At 52.6% G+C, this 19180-nt stretch overlaps 1 protein-coding gene across 9 annotated transcripts in view; it reads left to right on the forward strand.

Annotated features, from left to right (window-relative positions):
- Positions 1 to 1584: 1584 nt before the first annotated feature.
- SCUBE3 (signal peptide, CUB domain and EGF like domain containing 3) overlaps positions 1585 to 19180 on the forward strand; it is a 40450-nt gene continuing 22854 nt past the window's right edge. For 3 of the 9 annotated variants that reach the window (XM_027728419.2, XM_039383876.1, XM_039383875.1), the window contains exon 1: positions 12355 to 12791. In XM_027728419.2, the coding sequence (XP_027584220.1) occupies positions 12707 to 12791 (85 nt within the window). In that variant the 5' untranslated portion in view covers positions 12355 to 12706. Of the gene's footprint in view, positions 1753 to 1957; positions 2195 to 2275; positions 2328 to 2497; positions 2509 to 3543; positions 3668 to 12354; positions 12792 to 19180 lie in introns of those variants that run through there. The other 6 variants (XM_027728428.2, XM_039383874.1, XM_039383873.1 and 3 more) reach the window with 4 other exon arrangements.

Genomic DNA, 19180 nt, shown 5'->3' on the forward strand with positions numbered 1-19180 from the left:
CCCCCTTGCCTTCCCCCTCAAATGCTGGCAGGTTTCGTGAGGAAAGAAGGCCACTACTTTTTGTAGTTTAGAGGTTTATTCAGATTCTGACATACCAAGGGGCACTTCCCACTGACCCTGGTTGGGTGGACTTTTACAAGCTGAGGCAGGATCTGAGAAACTGGAGAATGGATTCCACTCCTGCCTGGTACACGGAGAACGTGATGAAAAATAATCCAGCCTGTGTCTGGGAGAAGCAGCTTCCTGAGAATTCCCGGACTCCTGCCTGTTTGGTGCCACACATCCAAACCTGCACCCAACTTCCAGCAGCTCTTCCTGAATGGGGAACGGCCTTTGGGGAAATCTTTTTGAGAATTATGTCCATCAAAGAAAATTAAAAGGCTGAGGAAGGAATGAATCCACTGCCCTCCAGGGAGTAAAAGTATGAAACCAGAAAATTATTGGTCAATCAACCTTTGCAGAGAAATCTCCTGTGAGAGAAGCACAGCACTTTTCAGGGAAACTCTCCAAGCCCTCAGAGAAGACCCACCAGAACATTTTTCTAGCTAGTGCTTGTTTTTGCAGTGAGAGTGTGTCAGGCACTTAAACAGCTCTTCAGCTCAAACCCCGACACCTCAGAGGGAGCTCCTCTGCAGAGCGTGCTTTGTTCTTGTCATAGTCACAGCTTACACAGCTGGAGCCTCTAAATCTTTCCATGCTAGTGAGTCATACCTGACACCAGATTTAAGAACTTCTTAGTACATCATAAAGCATTGAATAAATAAAACAGGCTCCAACTTCTTCAACTTATTTCAGGAGCTATCCTATTTTCTTGTTATTTCTAGAGTCATACCCGAACCACCTCCTTCCCCATTCTCACACGTTTTCTGTTACGTGACAGAGAGAAGCCAAGCCTATGTAGATATACACATCTATAGACAGATATGTGTATACACACACAGACTTTGCGGACGGAGCTGATCCCTGGCACTCCCACGTCGCTCTGATGACAATTTCCTGCACAGCGGTCAGTATGGAAATGTAAGTCCGTAGCTCCTCCAAGGAGAGAACTGGTGCAGGGCTGGCTGCACAAAAGCAGGATAAAAGTAAGAGAAGAATGCGGAGGAAGGGGGGTTAAAAGCATTACCGAGCAGCTTTTGAGTAAAAACGTGCAGGTTCGTGCTCAGACAAATCACCTGCTGTGGGTGTGAGGGGACGCTCCTCCGCCGCCGGCCCCGCCATCCCCGGCGCGGGGCTGACCCCTAGTGCCGGCCGGGAGCGGCGCCCGCGCCGCCTCACCGGGGTGGCACTGGGCACGGGGGACACCGAGTCACACCGAGGAGTCACACCGAGGAGTCACACCGGGTCACACCGGGTCACACCGCCCCGGGGGCCCCGCGCCTGCCCCCGCCAGGCCGCGAACCCGCCATACGCGGACCCCGCACTCGCGGGAGGCGGCGCCCCCCTGCCCCGCGAATGGGCCGCGCCGGGCGCCGGGCGGAGGCGGCGCGGCGGGACGCTCCCATTGCAGGCGGGAGGGGGGGGAGCGAGGGGGCGGTGGCCCCGGTGCGAGGCGTGTCCGTGCGAGGCGGGTCCAGGCGCCGCGACCCGCGGGCAGCGCGTGTTCCGTCCCTGTCCTCACGTCTCAGCCACCCCTTCCCCGCCATCCCGGCTGTGCTGTCGCAGGCGCTTCATCCCGGGAGCTGCGGCGGGAGCAGCCGGGAGGCTGCAGGGAGCGCTGCCGGCCGTGCAGCCGCCGCCGCGTCCATCTGGGTTTGTCCGTTTTCCTTTCTGGCGGGCCCTGAGGGAAGCCCTGACTCCGGCCACCTCCTGTAACCTCCCCTCGACTTCGCTGAAATTGGGATTAAATCTTACGAGGGGCAAAACCACAAAATCTGGGATGAGGCTCCTTGTGTGCCAGTAAACAATTTGCCTTTCTTCTCCCTCGCAGAACTTCCTTTTTTATTTATTTCCTCAGCACCTGTGCAGCCGGGGCTGGTGCTGGGGGGTTACGGAGCCCCCGGGCAGGGCATAGGGCAGCTGCTCAAAGCCACAGGAATGGCTCGTGAGCAGGAAAGCAACTGGTCATGAGAAACAAAACCAGTAACGCTCCTCATGGGACCAGTTTGGCCCAAATCCTGTACAGGAATTTCCCCCAGTGCTCCCTGTTCAGCTTTGTGCAGTGCCAGACCCGCCTTCCGATCCTTAGCTTCAGGTGAGAAAGGTGAGGGTGGGGAAAAAGCGTTTTCCTCACCGTTCCTGAGGGGACTTAAGTTTGCTCTTGTCTCTGTTTCAGAGGAGGGCCCACTGCTCCCAGCCCATAAATCCTGATCCCAGGGGAGTTAATTGTAAGTATTTAAATATATATGCATTTTCCCTTCATTAGTTTCCTCTCCCAAGTGACTGGTTACATGAAGAATTGTAATAGCAGTATGTATTTTTAATGCATTTCCTGCAGATTTCTGCAAAGCAATCTAATTCCTGAGTGGCTTTAACTTGCCAGAAAGGCAGAAGACCTCAGGAGCACTGGTAATAGGCAGAGTGGGTTCTTCTAATCTACTGTTTTAATGAACTCCATCCATCTCTCTGATTAGAATAATCTCATTTATTTTAGCCAAGCCATCTAGCTGAAATCCCAACAGAGGAAATTGGGATTTTGAGTCTTTCAGGGTGAGCACTTGAGTGTCAGGCAGCAAACTCCATAGGGAGATTTCCAATTTGCCCTTTTATCATCTCAGAAATTTGTAACCCTGATGATCACATTGGAAAAGAACCATCTGAGCTGCAAATCTGCACCACAAATGGCATTGATGAGGGGCCATGGAGAGCCCATGCGAATCCTCTGCCCTGTTTGAAGCAATTTCCCTAAGAAATCAAACCCAGCCTGGCGCAGAGGGCTCAGCTTTCCTAGAAGGCTCCCATTTTCCCAGCAGGAGCAGAGAGAGCTCCACAGCTGGAGCATCCTCACCATAGTAGGAACTCACCATAGTTCCACCACAGTGGAACAGCCACACTTCTGCAACCCCACCGGCACAACTGCGCTGGGCGCAGCAGCAGGGAAGGGCCTGCCAGTGCAAACAGAAACACCTTCCCCATGGAAGAGGAAATGGATTTTTTGTTTAAAAGATGGTGATGTTTTTCCAAGCCTGACAAATATGAAAGTCCCCATTTAAAGGAGTCAAACCAGCAGTGAAATTGGTCACTGTTTGCACACCCACGCACGGCCAGAGGCAGCCGAAAGCAAACTTCCTGGGGTATCCCAATCCAAATGACCTGGGAGCGAAGCACAGTGCCCCAAGCTGTGAGCCACCCTGCTGAGCAGCCACAGAAGGTTCTCTGCAAAACAGCAAACCCAGGCCCAAGAGGAGAGGCAGAGCCCAGGTGGTGTCACAGCCCCCGCTTCCAAATTTGGAGCCTACAAGCTACAGCTGTGGCTGTTAGAAATCAGCCTTCAAGGAGGAGGACAATGGGGGCAGAAAGCGTTAGCAGGTGTTTTGGGAGGGTGTGGAGGGGAGAGCCAGGAGTTTTCCTCTGCCCCATCAGTTAGGAAAGCTATTTTTGCAGGAGCTCCTGGGGCACCAGACAAGGTTCGGATTGTTCTTGTGCTGGATGTGGGCAGACAGCTGGATCCTGAGGAGCTCCCGGCATCCTGGCAGGCGCATGAAGGGGTGTTGTCCACCTTGTCCAGGTGAGAGGATGTCTTGGTGTTGGGTCTGATTTTGGTTGGGAGTTCTTTGGAGAATTGAGTATCTGGTGCTGTGATGACTCTGGCGTGGGTGTCAAGGCATATATGTGCCCGTAACATGCCACGTGCTTCACCAATTACTATGGTATCTGTTAATTCCCTGCTCCTGAACTGGTGTGTGACCTTTTCCATGAGACATCCCGTATGCATGACCTGGCTGTTGCCACCTCAGTCACAGTGCACGTGTCCGAGCTGTGGGGACAAGCCATTGCCCACCCTGCCCAGTCACCTGTGGGCAGTGCCTGGTCTCAGGGTGTTTCAGGCCAATCTGTCATCTGTGTATTTAGGAGATGGGTTGGTGCTGGGTAAACTGAGGCTTGGAGGGGTTTGGCTCACAGCCATATAGGTAGCCAGGCCAGAGCCCAGGCATCATTGCCAGGAGATGTGCCTGGAGCTGAGGACATGATTCTTGTGCCATCTCACCCCTCTGGATGCCTCTGGACCCGGAACTGCTTTTGGGCCCCACGTGCCAGGTTGCTGCCGGTGCCACTGGCTCTGGGTAATCTTTGTATTTACTGACTTAATTGTGGGTCGGTGCAGAGCTCGGCTCTGGGGAGGCCCAAACCACACACAGTGCTCGGGTAGGGATTGTGATTGAAAAAAAAAAAGAAAAGTTCAAAGGTGTTTTTGGCTTAATGCGGTTTATCTAGATTGCTTTATGTTCATTAATCTGGATTAACACAAATTCTCTTGGAATGGCTGGCTGGGGAAGGGTTTGCTCAGCTATTCCAACAAGGACAGACTTTTTCAAAAGTGAAAAGTTAGAGCTGGGGAAAAAAAAAAAAAACAGGTCCTGCCTGGCATGAATACATGCAAGCCCTGCTGCCCACATCCAAGGGCCCCTTTGAGGGCTGTCGGGTGTCCTCAGCCCCTGTGTACTCTAATGACTGATCAACCTCCCCTATTGCCACGGAGGATTAATGTCCCCCATTCTTCCTGGGATGATGTGAACCCCTTTTTCAGCCGGTGTGCCAGAGCTGGCACAATTAGTGAACTTCAAGGTAAACTGGAGGTCAAGCCCAGATTTGAAGGTGGTGGTGGGTGTGAGCATGACCCAGGGAGCCATGTGATGTGGGTGACATCCTGGAGAGGCAGGTGATCTCCCCGTCCTCTCCTTTCCCCAGGGCTGGGATTAGGAGAGATTTTACAGCTGAGTGGTTGGCCTCATGGTAAGGTTTGGTTTGCAATGGCTCAGCCCCCCCAAGCCCCTTGTCAAAGAAACTTTTAGGTCTTTTATGGCCAATTTGTATGCCAGCAGGGCAGTTCGTGCCTGCTGGCGACCTGTTGCTGGGAGGGACCACACCTTTGCATCTGTAGGGACTTCCCACCTTGAGAACACCCAGTGTGGAAACTGGGACTCGTGGACGAGGATTGCACAGCTCAGCCCATTGGAGAGGGTTGTCTCATGCCTGAGCATTCTCCTGGGATCTGGGCACACTTTCTTGCCTTTTCTAAGCTTCTTGTGCAGCCTCGGGCAGGTCCTTGCACCAGCTGTCAGCCCTTTCCACCAGCTGCCTGTGATCAGGGATGCTCAGGTGCCGCAGGGAGGGGACTTGAGACCTGTTGGGAACTGACAGATCAGTTCCACGAAGGACCCAGCTCCAGCTCTTGGCAGCCAGAAGCAGCAGCAGGCAAGCAAAGTGCTCCTGCCAAGCTGGGATGGGAACTGTAAGCAGGACCTGGGCCCTGCCCCAAACCCAGGGGACTCCCTCCTCCCCCTGCCCGTGCAAACACCAGATTAACAATTTATTTGACGTGTTGTGGCTGGTTAGTCTCTTTGCCTGCTCCCCTGATCAGAGGGAATAAGTGTTGCAGTGTGCAATAGTGTTCATTTCAGGTGAGGGTAAATATAGAAAGGAAAACCTGCTGAGAGCAAGCCATTTATTCCTGTGTTTGGAAGCCTCTGCTCATAAACAGTCAGTCATGCCCATTTGGAAAATCCCAACATGGTTTTCTTGGCCATCCTAGAAGAACGTTTACTTTCCTGTAGGTTAAGAAGTTTGTTTTAAATAAAAAAAAAATAATGTCATCTGACTTCCAGCTGCCCTCGGTGTTTGGGGCTTGTTGACACACTAAGCCTGCTCTGTTCTCATGTGAAAGTGGTCTGATGCAGGATCACAGAGGAGATCCTGCAGGGCTTCCCCAGCTGCCCACACTGGTGGAACCTTTTTCTTTAGGTTCCCCTTGTTCCCCTGCTTGTGTTGGCCTTGGGATTTTGTCAGATGTTTTAGCCATGAGTGGGGTTAAACCCCCCAGCTTTTGTGGGTGCCAATGGGTGCAGATTCAGGGAGGTGCTGGGGATGCCTCGAGGGCCCCGTGGCTCGAGAGCCGTGATCGGGAGGCTGGGGCAGAGAGGTGAACCTGCCGTGCTGAGCTTGAGCTCACACTGGACCAGAAAATCTCTGAGGGTTTTTGGGAGAACCTGCCAAAGGCAACAGGATGATGCAGGCTGCAGGAGCAACCATCAAACGAGGCAGCAGCCGTGGTCAGCCCGTGACCAGCTGCCGCGCAGGGAAGACATCCCAAAGCAGTGTTGCAGGGGGAGGCTGAATAAGGTGGGGAGGCCCCGGCATGGCCAAGCTCTGCCTCCCTCCTCTGTCCCAAAAGTGGCAGTGAGGAACCCTGCGGGAGAGCGAAGCGGCCGCTCGGGGTTGGACGCCTGCCCCGCCTCGGCCCCGCGGCAGCAGCAGACGAGCGGGAGCCAGCTCCCACCTCTGAAGTGTTCTGCACTCAATAAGGGTCTCTCCCTGTTTTCCGACAGGCTTTGGATTTGGCTCGGGTTTGCCTTGGTTTCCGAAGGCAAGAGGCAGTTAAGTCTCTTGGAAGAATGAATTAATTAGCAAATGCCTTTGGTCAGGTCAGTGCCCTGAGCAGTGTGCTCATGATTTCAGCAACGTCTCTGCACCGGGTACCCGCTCGGAGAGGCTGCTGTTACCTTTCATACTTCCAGAGCTGTACATGCATCATCCCAGAGGAACCCTTTTCCAAAAAAAAGGGAAAAAGCCTCCCCCAGAATGGGGTATTGACTCTAATGGTGGCGTTTGTGTAAGCAACAAAATATTGACGCAGTTGGCTGGGGTCTGGCTGGGGCTTCTGGAAATAAACTGCTGCCTTGTTAAATTGTAGATGGAAATGCAAGTGGGAAAATGACTGACATCTTACACAAGGCGGGCAAATAAAACCGCTGCTTTACTACGGCGTGAAAAAACTCAGGAATTAATAGGTCTCCTTCTGCTGCAGGGTGTTGGATTTATCCCCAAGTAAGATTCATAAACTATTTTAAGGAGAGAAGTGCTACTTTTAAACATGTGCGTTTGGGTCCTGGAGTTCCCGCGGTGTCACAGTTAACCCCTGCCTTGTCACGGTGTGTGGCCCCAGGGCCAGGGGTGGCAGAGCAGCCCTCCAGAGCCCCCTGCAGCCCCGTACAGCCCCCACAGCCCCGTTCCTGGCAGGCACCATTCCAGCCAATGCCCAGACACATCAACACCTGATAAACACAGAAGTTACTTTCAAAGGGTGTTTAAGTACAATGTGTCCCCGCAGCTTATGTCAGAAATGTGTTTCAGGCCTTGACCTGGACTCAGAGCTCTATTTTACTGATGTGGGGTGTAAAATGTGTTTAAAATAAAACACCTGCTCCAAAGCTGTGTCTGGGATGAACTTGAAGCAGATGCACAGAGCATTGCTGATTCCATCTGGGGTGCGATCCAGTGCCCCCCAAAAGACTCCTTTTGAGTTCAGTAGCTGAAGACCTTTTATCAGGATATCTTCCATGGGAAATGCAATTAACAGAGCTTTAGAGATTGATACATCACTTTCCTTTCTACACAAAGCCCCGTCCTTCTCCACCCACACCCCGATGATCTCAGCTGACATACACACACTCGTGTAAAAGGAGGATGAGATAAAAGCTGTAGGGAGCGTGCAGCAAGTGTCCCAGTGGCACAGGGTCCGACTCGCTGGCAGCAGTGACACCAGTGTAATTATACACACTCCAATCCAATCTCCCAGTAATTATTCTGGAATAAAAGCCTGCCTATTTCTGTAAGACCTTATGTCACTTGGAAAGCTGTTATAAATTTAGCTGGAAAAAGAGACCCTTATTCTGGGATAAGTGTGGTTAGTGGTTAACTGGGAACTGGGCTATTCCTGGCGCTGCCATTGACCTTCCCGATGATGCCGGGTAAGTCACCTCAGCGTGTGTCACCTTCTCCTGCTGCAAACTGGGAATTACAAACAAGGGCTTTCGCACACAGCGTTTTAGGAAACTCCGTGACACTGGAAAAAAGGTGTCACAGGGTGCCAGGCACTCATTTAGTGTTACTCGGTGCTTTTCTACCCACCTTGGAGGCATCCTGATCAAACCATAGGGGAAATGAGGGACGTAGCGTTGGGGACTGGCTGGGTCGCACGAGCCTGGGCTGTTGGCACGTCGCTGAGAATACTGTGTTTTCCTCTCTGTTTTTAAAAATAGTCTATTCTGTTCCAAGTTGTAGGCTACAGCCCTCACTGGGGCATTGAAATGTCTGGGCTGCTGTTTCTTGGACCCGGCACCTTCCAGCGTGCAGGGTGGGACACGGTGCCAGCATCCAACCACCCCGCTGCAGCAGAGAGAGGGGGTCCTGCCCCGAATGGGCAGTGTTGTCCCTCTAGTCCTTGTGGACTAGAGGGAAAGGGAAATCTCCCAGTTCACTCTTCTGCCTATAATTTCCCTGCCTGATTCAATCACTGCTTCTGCAGGCCCTAAGGGCCTTGGGGAGTTTTGCTTCTCAGCAGCTTCTTCTGCAGGCTCAGAAACACCTTTTGGCTCAGCATCACGCAAGCACGCACAGTCCGAGCTGGAGACGCAGCTCGTTCCTAGCACATGGCATTGAATTCAGGCTAGAGATAGGGAGATTTGTTTCGGAGGGTTTTTTCAGTTGCACAGACAGTGCAGGCTGGCTCACAGCCAGAATTTGTCCGTTTGCCAAAGCGGGTGCTGCCTACGGAGCAGCTGGACCAACGTGCTGATGCCGAGAGGTGAAGGCAGAGCCTGCCCTGGCACATTCCCACAACCTCCGTCCCTGCACAAGCACTGGAGTGGGGCTCAGTGCTGCTCGGAATTGGGCTCAAGCCAAGGAGGCAGAGGGGAAAAAGCCTTTTACAGTCCATTAGTGCTCCCCAGAGCCATTCAGCCTTCTTGTCGTAAAAGTGGTGGAAGCCACAGAAACATTGTGGCTGGTCTGCAGAAGAAGCTGGTCTGCAGAAGATGCCAGCCCGCCTCCTGGCTCCATGTACCTTCCCAGGAGCTTTGTCAGAGCCACTGGCTCTCCCATCAGCTCTGGCTGCTGGAATTCCCTCAGGGAAAAAACTGATGAGGGCTGGTCCCCTGTCCATCCCAAGGTTCCCCAGCAAAATGTACATGGGAGGGTTCCAAGTGCAAATGTGTGTGTGCTAATGGGAACTGAATTGCCTCTTGCCCCGAAGCCTTGCAGCTTGAGGAAAACAAGACAGGGGCTAGGAATGACCTCATATCGCCTCCCAGGGAATGTTTTGCCAGATGAAGGGGGGAGAGGCAGCATCAAGAGAGCACAATGTATGTATCTCTCTCCCTGTGTAAACATCTCTGTAGCTGCAGAAACCTCTTAAAACCCTGAATGAGAGGAGAACAGCTGCTTTGATCTGTGGATGTGGTTGTTGTTTTCTGAGTGCAGATCCGTTCTTTTTTTAATTTTGCTTCAAATTAAAAAAATGCCTGTTGTGATCTTTTGCTTTTATTTCTTGGCGAGGGACTGGAGTGTGGTGCAGTAAATTTTCATGACTCCCCATGTAACCGTTTCAGCATGGCTGACAATTCCTTGCTGGCTCTTCAGCGCCGCAGCACAATGGGCCGAATCTTCTGGCCCTACATGAAGCCAAAGCAAATGGATTTTGCCCAGAAGTGCACAACGGGGAGTGGAGGCAGCGGGGAGGAGAATCCTGCCACCTCCTTCCCTGCCACACATGCACACACACACACTCACAAGGCTCAGGCTGGCAGGGTTGTCCCAGTGCCTGTGAAGGCCTTCAGAGAGGGCTCCCTGGAACAGATCCATGCCAGCTCCGCGTGGCAGCAGCAGGAGCTGGTGAGGAGCCATCAGGGCCGAAGCGCTGGGCTGTCCTGCAGGTGATTCAGGTGTGATTCATGGCCTTCTGTCCAGACTCCGTGTGTGACCTCGGGAGTCTCCATCTGCCTGACTTTCCCCATCTGTGCATGGGGCAGGGGGACACCCCTGTACTTGGAGGGGCACCGCAGCATGCACAGCCCTGACGCCTCTGTCGGCCCTTCGGCCGCTTGACCAGGCAGCATGTTTTGGGAAGAAAGCAAGATTATATAATATTTTAGTGCATTCCTGGTCATCAGCAGCTCACCCCAACCCTGCTGCTTTGCTGTGGTGCTTTGCAAGCCCGTTGGAGGAGCGAGATGTGGGTCTCAGCCCCTTGGCTCACGTGGCATGAGCAAGGCTTCTGCTGGCCAAGGATCTGCCTTCAAGGGCAAGACCCACTTCCCCCAGTGCAAGGCACTGGTTTAACTGGGAGCACTTGGCTGGAGACTAGTCTCCACTAAGGCAGCCTGGGCACAAGTGAGGAGGTTTGCTCATCCCTCCATGCTGTCACGTGGCTGCCTGGTGTTTTGGTGTTTTAATTACACACGGTCCTGTGTATTTAAGGCTGGTTTATGGGTGTTTATACTAATGCGTAAACCTGCAATTTAGAAGCTCAATTATAAATCAACATTGCTGAAGGTCTTGTTCCTCCCGCCGAGAGATTGGTCTCCAGATTTAGAGGACAGGTTAGAGGGAAAAAAAGGAGGACTGTTTAGTTTTCCTCTGGTTATGATGATAAAGATCACAGGATGGGGTGCGAGGTGCGGTGGCAGGTACAGGTTCTGCCGGCGTAACCCAGCGCAGAGTTTCCATTTTGACTCTGCTCTTGCAACAGCCATAAGAGACTCGTGTTTATGCAGCAAATCCCAGCCCGGAAAGAAAAGCAGAGTGATGCTCGTGGGAGGGTGGTGGCACCCCACTAAGGATGGTCTCAGCTCGTGCCAGGATGTGGGATGCAAGGACCAGGGCTCCTTCCCGCTCAGCACAGTACGAGAGGAGCCTTCATCCCCAGGAGCTCCTGGCACAGACTGGAGCTGGCTTCCTTCAGTGGCAGTGCCAAGCGGGATAGCATGTTCCCACTGGTCATGGTCCTCTCCCAGTACATCCTAAGGACAACACCTCTGCATTTGTACTTTTATGTGTAAAACTCTTTTGCAACTTTACTAATCACTCCCACGCCTTTGCCCTTTCCCGGCTGCCCTGGAGCCTGGCTGTGCCAGGGATGGGTTTGCATTACTGGTGTGGCTCAGGGGAGCAGACCTGCTCCTGCAAACCCCCTCTCAAAGGGAAGGTCCCCATCCAATGAGGGCAGCCCAAGGAGGGATGTTTTTCTGGGGAAAGAATGACTAGACCCAGGAACTCCTCAGCATCCTCCTATCCAGCTGCAGACCCTCCTCTATGCAGCGGGAGCCTTGGCTAGGTTGGATATTTTCCATTGCCTACAGCCCCCTTTGTCGTATCTTTAGGTGTTATTAGGACAAAAGGGGGTACAGGAGGGTGCAGGGGCAGCATGGTGGGCTGGGAGGAGCCCATGGGCAGAATGACCCTGTGGGCATGGTGGCTGCTGCGGCTGTGGGACCCTGTATCCCTGGACAGGTGGAATCACTGCACACCTTCCTCCTGGTCCTGCTCCTGGCTCCCAACCTTATCTCCTGCTGCAATTTCCTGGCTGGCCATGCCTTTCCTGGCTTGGGGAGCAGGAACACCCCAGAAGAGAGATGGTGCCAGCAGCTCCCAGCACAGGGATGGTCATGGAGTGGGGCAGGGGTCCCCCTGCCTGCCTGGGGTGCCCCCAGCTGCAGAAGGCCAGGCTATGAGAAGCTCCCACAAGCAAACAAAATCCCCCGAATATTTCAGAATGGTCTTTTTCTTCTCCCTCCACCCTTATTTTCAGTCCCTCCTCCCACCTTTCCCTGCGGCCAGCAGAGCTACTCTCTGGCCCTGCTTTCCCCTGGCCCACAACTCTGAGATGCTCCCGCAGCTGCCAAGCCCAGCCGGGTTGTGCCATCTGCAAGCTCTTGGGTTTTTTTCTTATATATATATTTTTCTTTCCCCTTTTCTTGTCCACCCCTTGCCTTTTCTCATTCCATAAGCCTCCCCCGGCACCCCTCCCCTTGCCACCACCTCAAGCCCTCGGCTGGCCAAGGGGCTGCGAGGTGCCGGGTGGGTCTGGGGGTTGCGGGGGGCTTTGCATTGATGCATTGATCGCCCATGGTCTCCGCCTGACCTCCCTGCTCCCAGGGAAGCAGTCTCCATGGCTACTGGCCCTTCTCCTTCAGCGCAGACTGTAAATTCCTGCAGGCAAAGCCCAGCCTTGGGGGTGCGAGGGGGGGAGCCGGGAAGGAGTAACCAAAGCCAAATAGAAAGAAAGAAAGAAAGAAAGGCTGGGAGAGAGAAAAAGGGCGTTGCTTGGATGGGGCTCTCCTTTCCACTCCCCTTTCCCAGGTCCCCAGCACCAGGGCAAGGCGCCTGCTTCCCCCCTTCAGTGCTGCTGCTGCTGCTGCTGCTGCTGCTGCTCTTGCAAAACTGGAATTGGCTGGGATTATTTAAGGAAAAAAAAAAGGAGAAGGGATCAGAGCAGCCGCCAGAGAGAGGGCGATAGAGTCCACTTTCCTCCAACTGCCCTGGGTCTCCCTCCCTCGCTCTCTTCTCTTCAGCAACACCAAGAGCCCCAAACTGAACCCAAAGCAGCTTTTTCCATCAGTTCAGTTCCCTTCCCTTCCTCTGTCTCACACACGGCAAGGAGAGACCCCCTTCCTCCCCTTGATTTTCCTTCGCATGCTCAGCCCCTTGTTTCCTTTAAAGCACTAGAAATCCCCCTTCTTGCCCCCGCTCCTCCCTGCAGACTGGGATTGCAATGGGAGCTTTGCAGATTGCTGGATTTTCCATCCTTTTCTTTCTCCTCCACTCTGGAAACACTCTGGCAAATAAAGCCAGTCAAGGTAAGAGAAAATCTTCCCTGCTTGAAGGTTTGCTGTTTGATGTGTGGATTGGGCAGCCGGATCTCCTCCTTAGAGCTGGGGTTTAAGTGCAGGCTGGAGAAGGCAGCAGCAGTAACAACAAACAGTGGAGGGGATTTTAAATGTCGCTTGCAGATATTCTCTCCTACTGCCTTGGACTGGGGTTGGGTTTGTAAACTCTTTAATGAGTTGCATTTCTTAGACTTTAGTTTTTTTTGTTTGGACTCTTTATCTCAAGGCAGGGAGTGCAGAGGCAGAAAATTAGGGTGGGCAAACAAGTCTGCACCCATCACAGGGAAAATATGGCTGTTTGGAGGGGCTTAGGGGGGCTCTGCTGGTTTCGGTGTCTGTGAGATGGGGCTGAGCAGGGCGGTGCAGGCAGGGAGGCTGCCCCGGGCTGGGCTGGAGGGCAGGGATGGCCGAGCGGGCGTCGATAACGCCGGGAGGCTGCATCTGTGCTCAGGGGCTTTACATCGGCGTGGGGGAATCTCAGATGTTGGCTCCAGGGGTGTGGGCAGCAGAAAACTTCGGGTAGCTGAGCACAGCAAAGCCTGAAAAATAAGGGAGCTCTTTCCCTGTCTCTTGGAAAGAGAGGTACATCCCATCCTTATCAACTTCTGGCTTTTCTGTTTCACCACTCCCGTGTTGAACCAGAGCCTCCCCTTCACAGACGTACACACAGAGCTTTATGTATGGTCTGTCTATACCTTCGCTTTTCTATAGCACCTCTATATTTAGCTCGGATTTTTTCTATACACACGCGCGGGAGTGCGCGCGCACACACGGGCACACACAGCCCTATACATGATGGTGTTGGCTGCCTCAAAGGGGGTTTTCTCCTTAATTCGCCACTATCTGTACCATCTGTTGGGTTTTCTCTTTGCTTTCCGTAGCACTTACAGTATGTAAGATTTCTCCAGCCCAGCTCTGGCTGTGCTGTTGTGGCAGCTGCGTGTTTGTGCGTACGGCAAGGTTAAATAGCGTGTGAATGAAATCTCAGAGCGCAGAATATAATGAAAGATCTCTTATAGGCGGATTCCAGCCATGCGCAGGGTCACCCGAGCCCTGTCACCGACAAAGTTAGAAGGAATTTCAAGGCTATTGTCTTATCTGGCTCAAAGTGTTTCTAAAACAATAGGCGACTTTTCAGGAGGGCAGCCTGGGCAAGCAGGAGAGATTTTCCAGGGCAAAGGTTTGGTAAGAAGACATCCAGCTTCACGTGAAGCTTTATGATTTAGGCACAGAAAGGAATGCTTAGGTTTTTATCCCCCCTCAAATTATCTTGAGTGTATGCATTGCTTTCATTTCTTATCATAATATTTATTTATTAAGGCCTTTTGGTTTCCAGTTCCATTTAAGCCTGAGCCAGAATTGCATTAAAATAGCAAAGTGAAATTCCATCGTGCAGAGACTTGACAGATCCCTTCAGGGAAGGAGAGAGGTGGAGTGGGGGTGGAGAGAGGTGAGCTCAATCCTGCACCGGGGTGCATGCTCATGTGTGCCTGGGACGGTGCTGTCTCCTCCTGGTCCTGCACAGGCACCGAGCTGCCCCTGGGTGTCCGGCCACTTGGCAGCCAGGGGAGTTGTGGTGGGGAATTAATCCCCAAGGCTGCTGCTGGGGGATTCTGTGGGCTGGGGAGGGGGAAGCAGCTGCAGAGGGGCGAAGGTTGGTGCCCGCAGGCATGCAAGGACTCTGGGCAGGGCTGGACCCGATCCTGATCCTTTTTGGATGAGACTGAACTCATGGGCATCATTAGGGCATCACTGATGACAGGTACAACCTGTGCCTTTCCTCGGAACTTGCTGTTGCCTGGTTTCCTGCCAGCATCACTAGCTCCTCAAAGCTGCCCTGTGTGTCTGGGACATCTCTCAGCAGAATATTTCTGAAAAGCATCAGCACCCCCCCGTATGTGCTGGGCGATTCCCCAAGGATGGGGACACATCACCCCGAAGCCTTTGCCCTTTTGGGGACAGCCGCTCTCACCAGGTGACTGTCACAGGCTGGGAAGGGCTCCTCTCCCGTCGGATCGACTTGTCTTCCTGGGATAACGTTGTGCCATGGGTCAGGCTTGCTGGCTCATTTCTTGCACTGAATTACCCCAGAAAGTTTAGTCTGTGGGGAAGGAAGGATTTAGAGAACTGGCTGCTGGGCCTGGAGGGTGTCTGCCAGCAGACCTGTCTGACTGCAGGGTCAGCTTAGGGCTAGGAAAGCTTTCAAGAGGAGTACTGGCAATATAAATCTAAGTAACCACAGGGAGGCTGCTGACATGCATTCACAGCTGGGATGGACTCTCTCTTGGTCCCCCAGTCCAAGCTGCCCAAACACTGCCATGCCCACTGCTCCCCTGGGTTTTGGACAGATAATGTCACCCCCAGTGTCTCAGCCCCTTGTCTGTCAGTCCATCTCACAGCCTGCCAGGCAGAGGAGCTTGTCCTGAGCTCCTCTCTCAGCAGAGCAGTGTGCTTGCCCACTGCCTGCTGGCATCTGTCCCTCCCTGTGCCCTGGGACGGCCAAGCCCAGGGACTTGCAGCTCTGCAGCCTCTTCTTGTACCAGGCAGCACCAGCCCCTCTGGCAGCACCCCCATCACTGGGGACATGTACCAGGATTTACCACTTCTCCCTGCAACTAATTGCACATGCCCTCAGATGATGCCAGGGCATGGGGCTGGGAGGGAGATGCAGCATTTCCCTGGGGGACCTCAGCACTCCAGTTTGTAGCCTCTGGCACTCCCACAGACCCAGTGCAGGGTTCTGTGTGGGACTGGGGCCCCAGTCCAGCCTGCTGGTCACTCAGTGGTCACCCGTGGGTAACGCCAGCCCTTTTGGTGCTGGTGGATGGAGCCACCATCCCATGTGAGGGGCCAGTGTCAGTGGGATGCACCTGCAGAGCCTACACCACCAGGGATTATTTTTTAAATATTTTTTTAAGGAGTCTAAAATTTTCCAATTGCAGTGTGGAGATGGTGTTTGATTCTCCTCCCATTGCCGCCAAACCTCCTCCCCCTTGGCCTCTGCCTTCCTCCCTCTCCGGCATTCACAGTGTGCGACTGTTGTGCCTGTCCCCTCCACCCCGCTGAAATATGAAATGTAAAACTGTAAACATTTCACATACACAGTTCAAAGGAGATCTTTGACTGAGGGCGTCTAACGTGCCTGTACTGAGATTAAAAAGGGGAGGGGGTGGGTACAAGGAGGGAAGAAGAGTTTTTTTATAACTGCCAACTGGAGTATAAATATTCAGACACCTTGAGTCTTCCAGTGTCGATGTATTGCTGTCTCCAAACTGCTAGGGTCTTTTTCCTTTTATTTTTATAGAGATTTTTCCTTTGCAGACAGTCACACTAGAGTAATCCATTTAGGAAAAAAACATGCATGAATGACCTTAACCTTCACTTCCAAAATTATAAGTCCCCCGAGAAGCTTTAGGAGAGGCCTGGGATGGCAAATAAGGTTTGCTCTGTCTGGTGGTGCTGGAGGATGTCCGGCCACATTCTGGGGAAGCCATCTCCCTGCTGGGGATCTTGCAGTTGCTACTCCCAGAGCAAAAACCAAACAAACACATTTTTTAAAGCAAGGCTTGATCAGCCTGAGAAGCCAAAGAAACAACAACAGCAATGACAATTCCCCAGGGAGATGAACATGCTGCTGGTGGGGAGAATCAAACCCTTCATGGGGAAATGGTGACAGAATTGGGCTGAAGCGACCAGGGTTAGCACAAGGAGGTGGGATGGAGATGCAGGGAGCATTTCCAACCCAGAGGGTGGTGATAAAGCTCCAATCCATCAGGACGACCTAAACTAGTGCAGGGAATGGGGATCTCAATCTGTCTCTGCCCTCGTGGGAGTGGGAAGCATCAATGAGAGGGGAAAAAAGCCCCTTTTGGGGCACTGCCATCTTTGGGGAAGCTAAACCCATTGCAAGGGGTACAGAGCAGGGTCTAGGCATGGGACAGTGGGGTGATTAGGCTGGGAACCCCCCAGGTCCTCACTGTGACTTGTGGTTCCTTGTCCTTCATCTGTGCTCCATCATTCCACAGGGCCAAGAGCTGAGACTGCCTCTCCTGTGTCTCACATGCTTTCAGGAGAGCTGGGTGGGTGCATGGGGCACTGGGCTGGTGCGAGGGTCTCTGTCACATGGTGAGATGCAGATCCCCTCTGATGTGATCTGAGTGCAGGTACCTGCCCAGAGACTGCTGGCACAGCAGGACATCACCCACCACCTGAGTCAGGATCTCTGAGTTCAGATAACACATCTTTGGCCAATTTACAAAAAGCTGCCCCACGGGGCATCCTCCTCCCCTCTCCCAGCCCCTGTTCCCTCCCGGGGGCTGCCCGTGGCTGTGCCCCGCTCCCATCCTGCCGTGGCACAGCACGAGTCGCCCTCACGAGCTCCCCGGATGAACAAATGATTAATAAACTGCACCACAGTGTCTGAGGTGGTTATTAATACCCTGGTAAAAAGAGCTACTGAAGTTATAAAGCTTTAATTTGGCATTAAGGCCGAGTGGAAACTCCGCATGTCTGCCAACAGCTACACACACATCCCCATACAGACAGGCTGTTAATATATATGCCCATATGAAAACAAAGAATAAAATTAATCTGAAGAAAAAGCTGAAGCGCTTGCAGAAGAGGGAAAAAGGATGGTGGGTTTTTTTGTTTAGGGATTTTCAGATGGGTTTTTGCTGCCCTGTTTTGCCCCTCTCCTCAAATTTATTGGGACTTTCAGCCTATGGATAAAACCATCTTTTATTATTTTTTTAAAACAAAATAAGGAACTGAGGAAAGAGGCTCAATCCAGGCTCTAAAAATATATGAGCTGTTGCTCTATCCCCCTGCTTGCTGTGTCGGGGTGTCGTTGGCAGCGTGATGCCGCAGGGTGCAGACATGGGACCCAGGTGCCCCTGGGCTCTGCCAACGTCTCCCTCGCTGGCCTCAGCCAGAGCCCTCCGGGTGCCTGGTGAGCGCGCGCCGGTCCCAGGGACGTGGCGGTCCCCCTGCTTTTGGCACACTTGAAATGGCAGTGGCATTGAAACCGTCTGCCTCCGCTGCCTTTGAAATGGAGAATAAAGCTGCAGCTGGAGCGGAACGGGGCCCAACAGCCAGAGCTGGAAAATCCCACCCACAACGGAATAAAAAACATGGCCCAAGGCGCAGGGCGAGCACCGCAACCTCCTGCCCTTCGCTGCAGCCCCTGGCCATGGCCGTGCCAGGGATGCTCTTGCCCTCTGTGCTCTTACCCCAGCACAGTGGGATGGGGAGGTGGGGCCACCGCGGGCGAGACCTGCAGTCCCCAGAGAGACTCAACATCTTCACCTAAAGCAAATTCCCCGCCAGGTGCAAAACTCCCCAGTGCTGGGGATTTGAGGCGTGATGCGCCCATCTGTGCTGCCCTGTTTGGGCTCATTTCAGGCAGCTTGGGGCGAAAAACAGAGGTTTTGATTATTTGTGCAGAGAAGGAATAGAGGGGCTGTAGGGATGCAAGTCTGCTGGGAGCCTGGCAAACCCTCCAAAAATCCCACCTGAATTTGGGAGCTGGACTGAAGCAGGCACCTTGGAGTAGGGGGACAAGCAGGACATACCCCCAGTGAGGACTTTGTGGAAGCAGATAGGGACAGGAACATCAAGAAGGACTTTTTGTTAAAAAAAAAATCTTCACTTGGTTTGAATATGAAACTCTTCACGTGGCAGCAGCAGCTCAGAGCACCTGCAGTGAGGCCACAAGCAGCTTTTTGGATGCAGAAAATTCTCCTGCAGGAAAAACAGGCTGTCCTGACAGCAAATCTTCCTTTTCATGGGAAAATGTTGCTTGCATTGACAAAAGTGCTAAAAAATTAGTTTTTCAGAGGCTTTTATTTTAATTCACTACATCGTTTCTGAAGGATACTTAGGAGCCAAAACTTCAGCATTCTAAAAATTGGGATCTTCGCCAATCTCGGGATGGCTCCTGGGGTGCCGAGGAGGGTATTTATTCACTCTTCCCACACACACACACTTTTTTTTCCTTTTTTTTTTTATAATCCTGTAACCTTTCAGAATGTCTCCAACTTTGGAAAAATGACAGAGTGGAAAATTGATAATGTTTTCTTTTGTACTTTTGCTGCTGTGTAATCTTTCCAAAGTTAGAGAAGTTTTGAAGTTACAGAATGGGAGGAAAAAAGAAAAAAAAGATACTATGCATGTGCAAGTGGGAAAGGCCCGGCAGTGTGTTCATGGTATTGAGTTTGGGGGTGCAGGAGGAAAAAGAAAGCGGAAATAAAACCCCCAGAAAAGTGAGATTCCTGGCAAAAGGCTGGGAAAGTTTTAAATGATGTGATGTCTGGTGGATGCTTCATGTTTTGGGTGTTTTTAGGGGAAGGAGATGGGGTCGA

This window comes from Pipra filicauda, unplaced genomic scaffold (assembly GCF_003945595.2).
Source record: "Pipra filicauda isolate LSUMZ 115617 unplaced genomic scaffold, ASM394559v2 scaffold329_size807674_pilon, whole genome shotgun sequence".
Lineage (NCBI taxonomy): Eukaryota > Metazoa > Chordata > Aves > Passeriformes > Pipridae > Pipra > Pipra filicauda.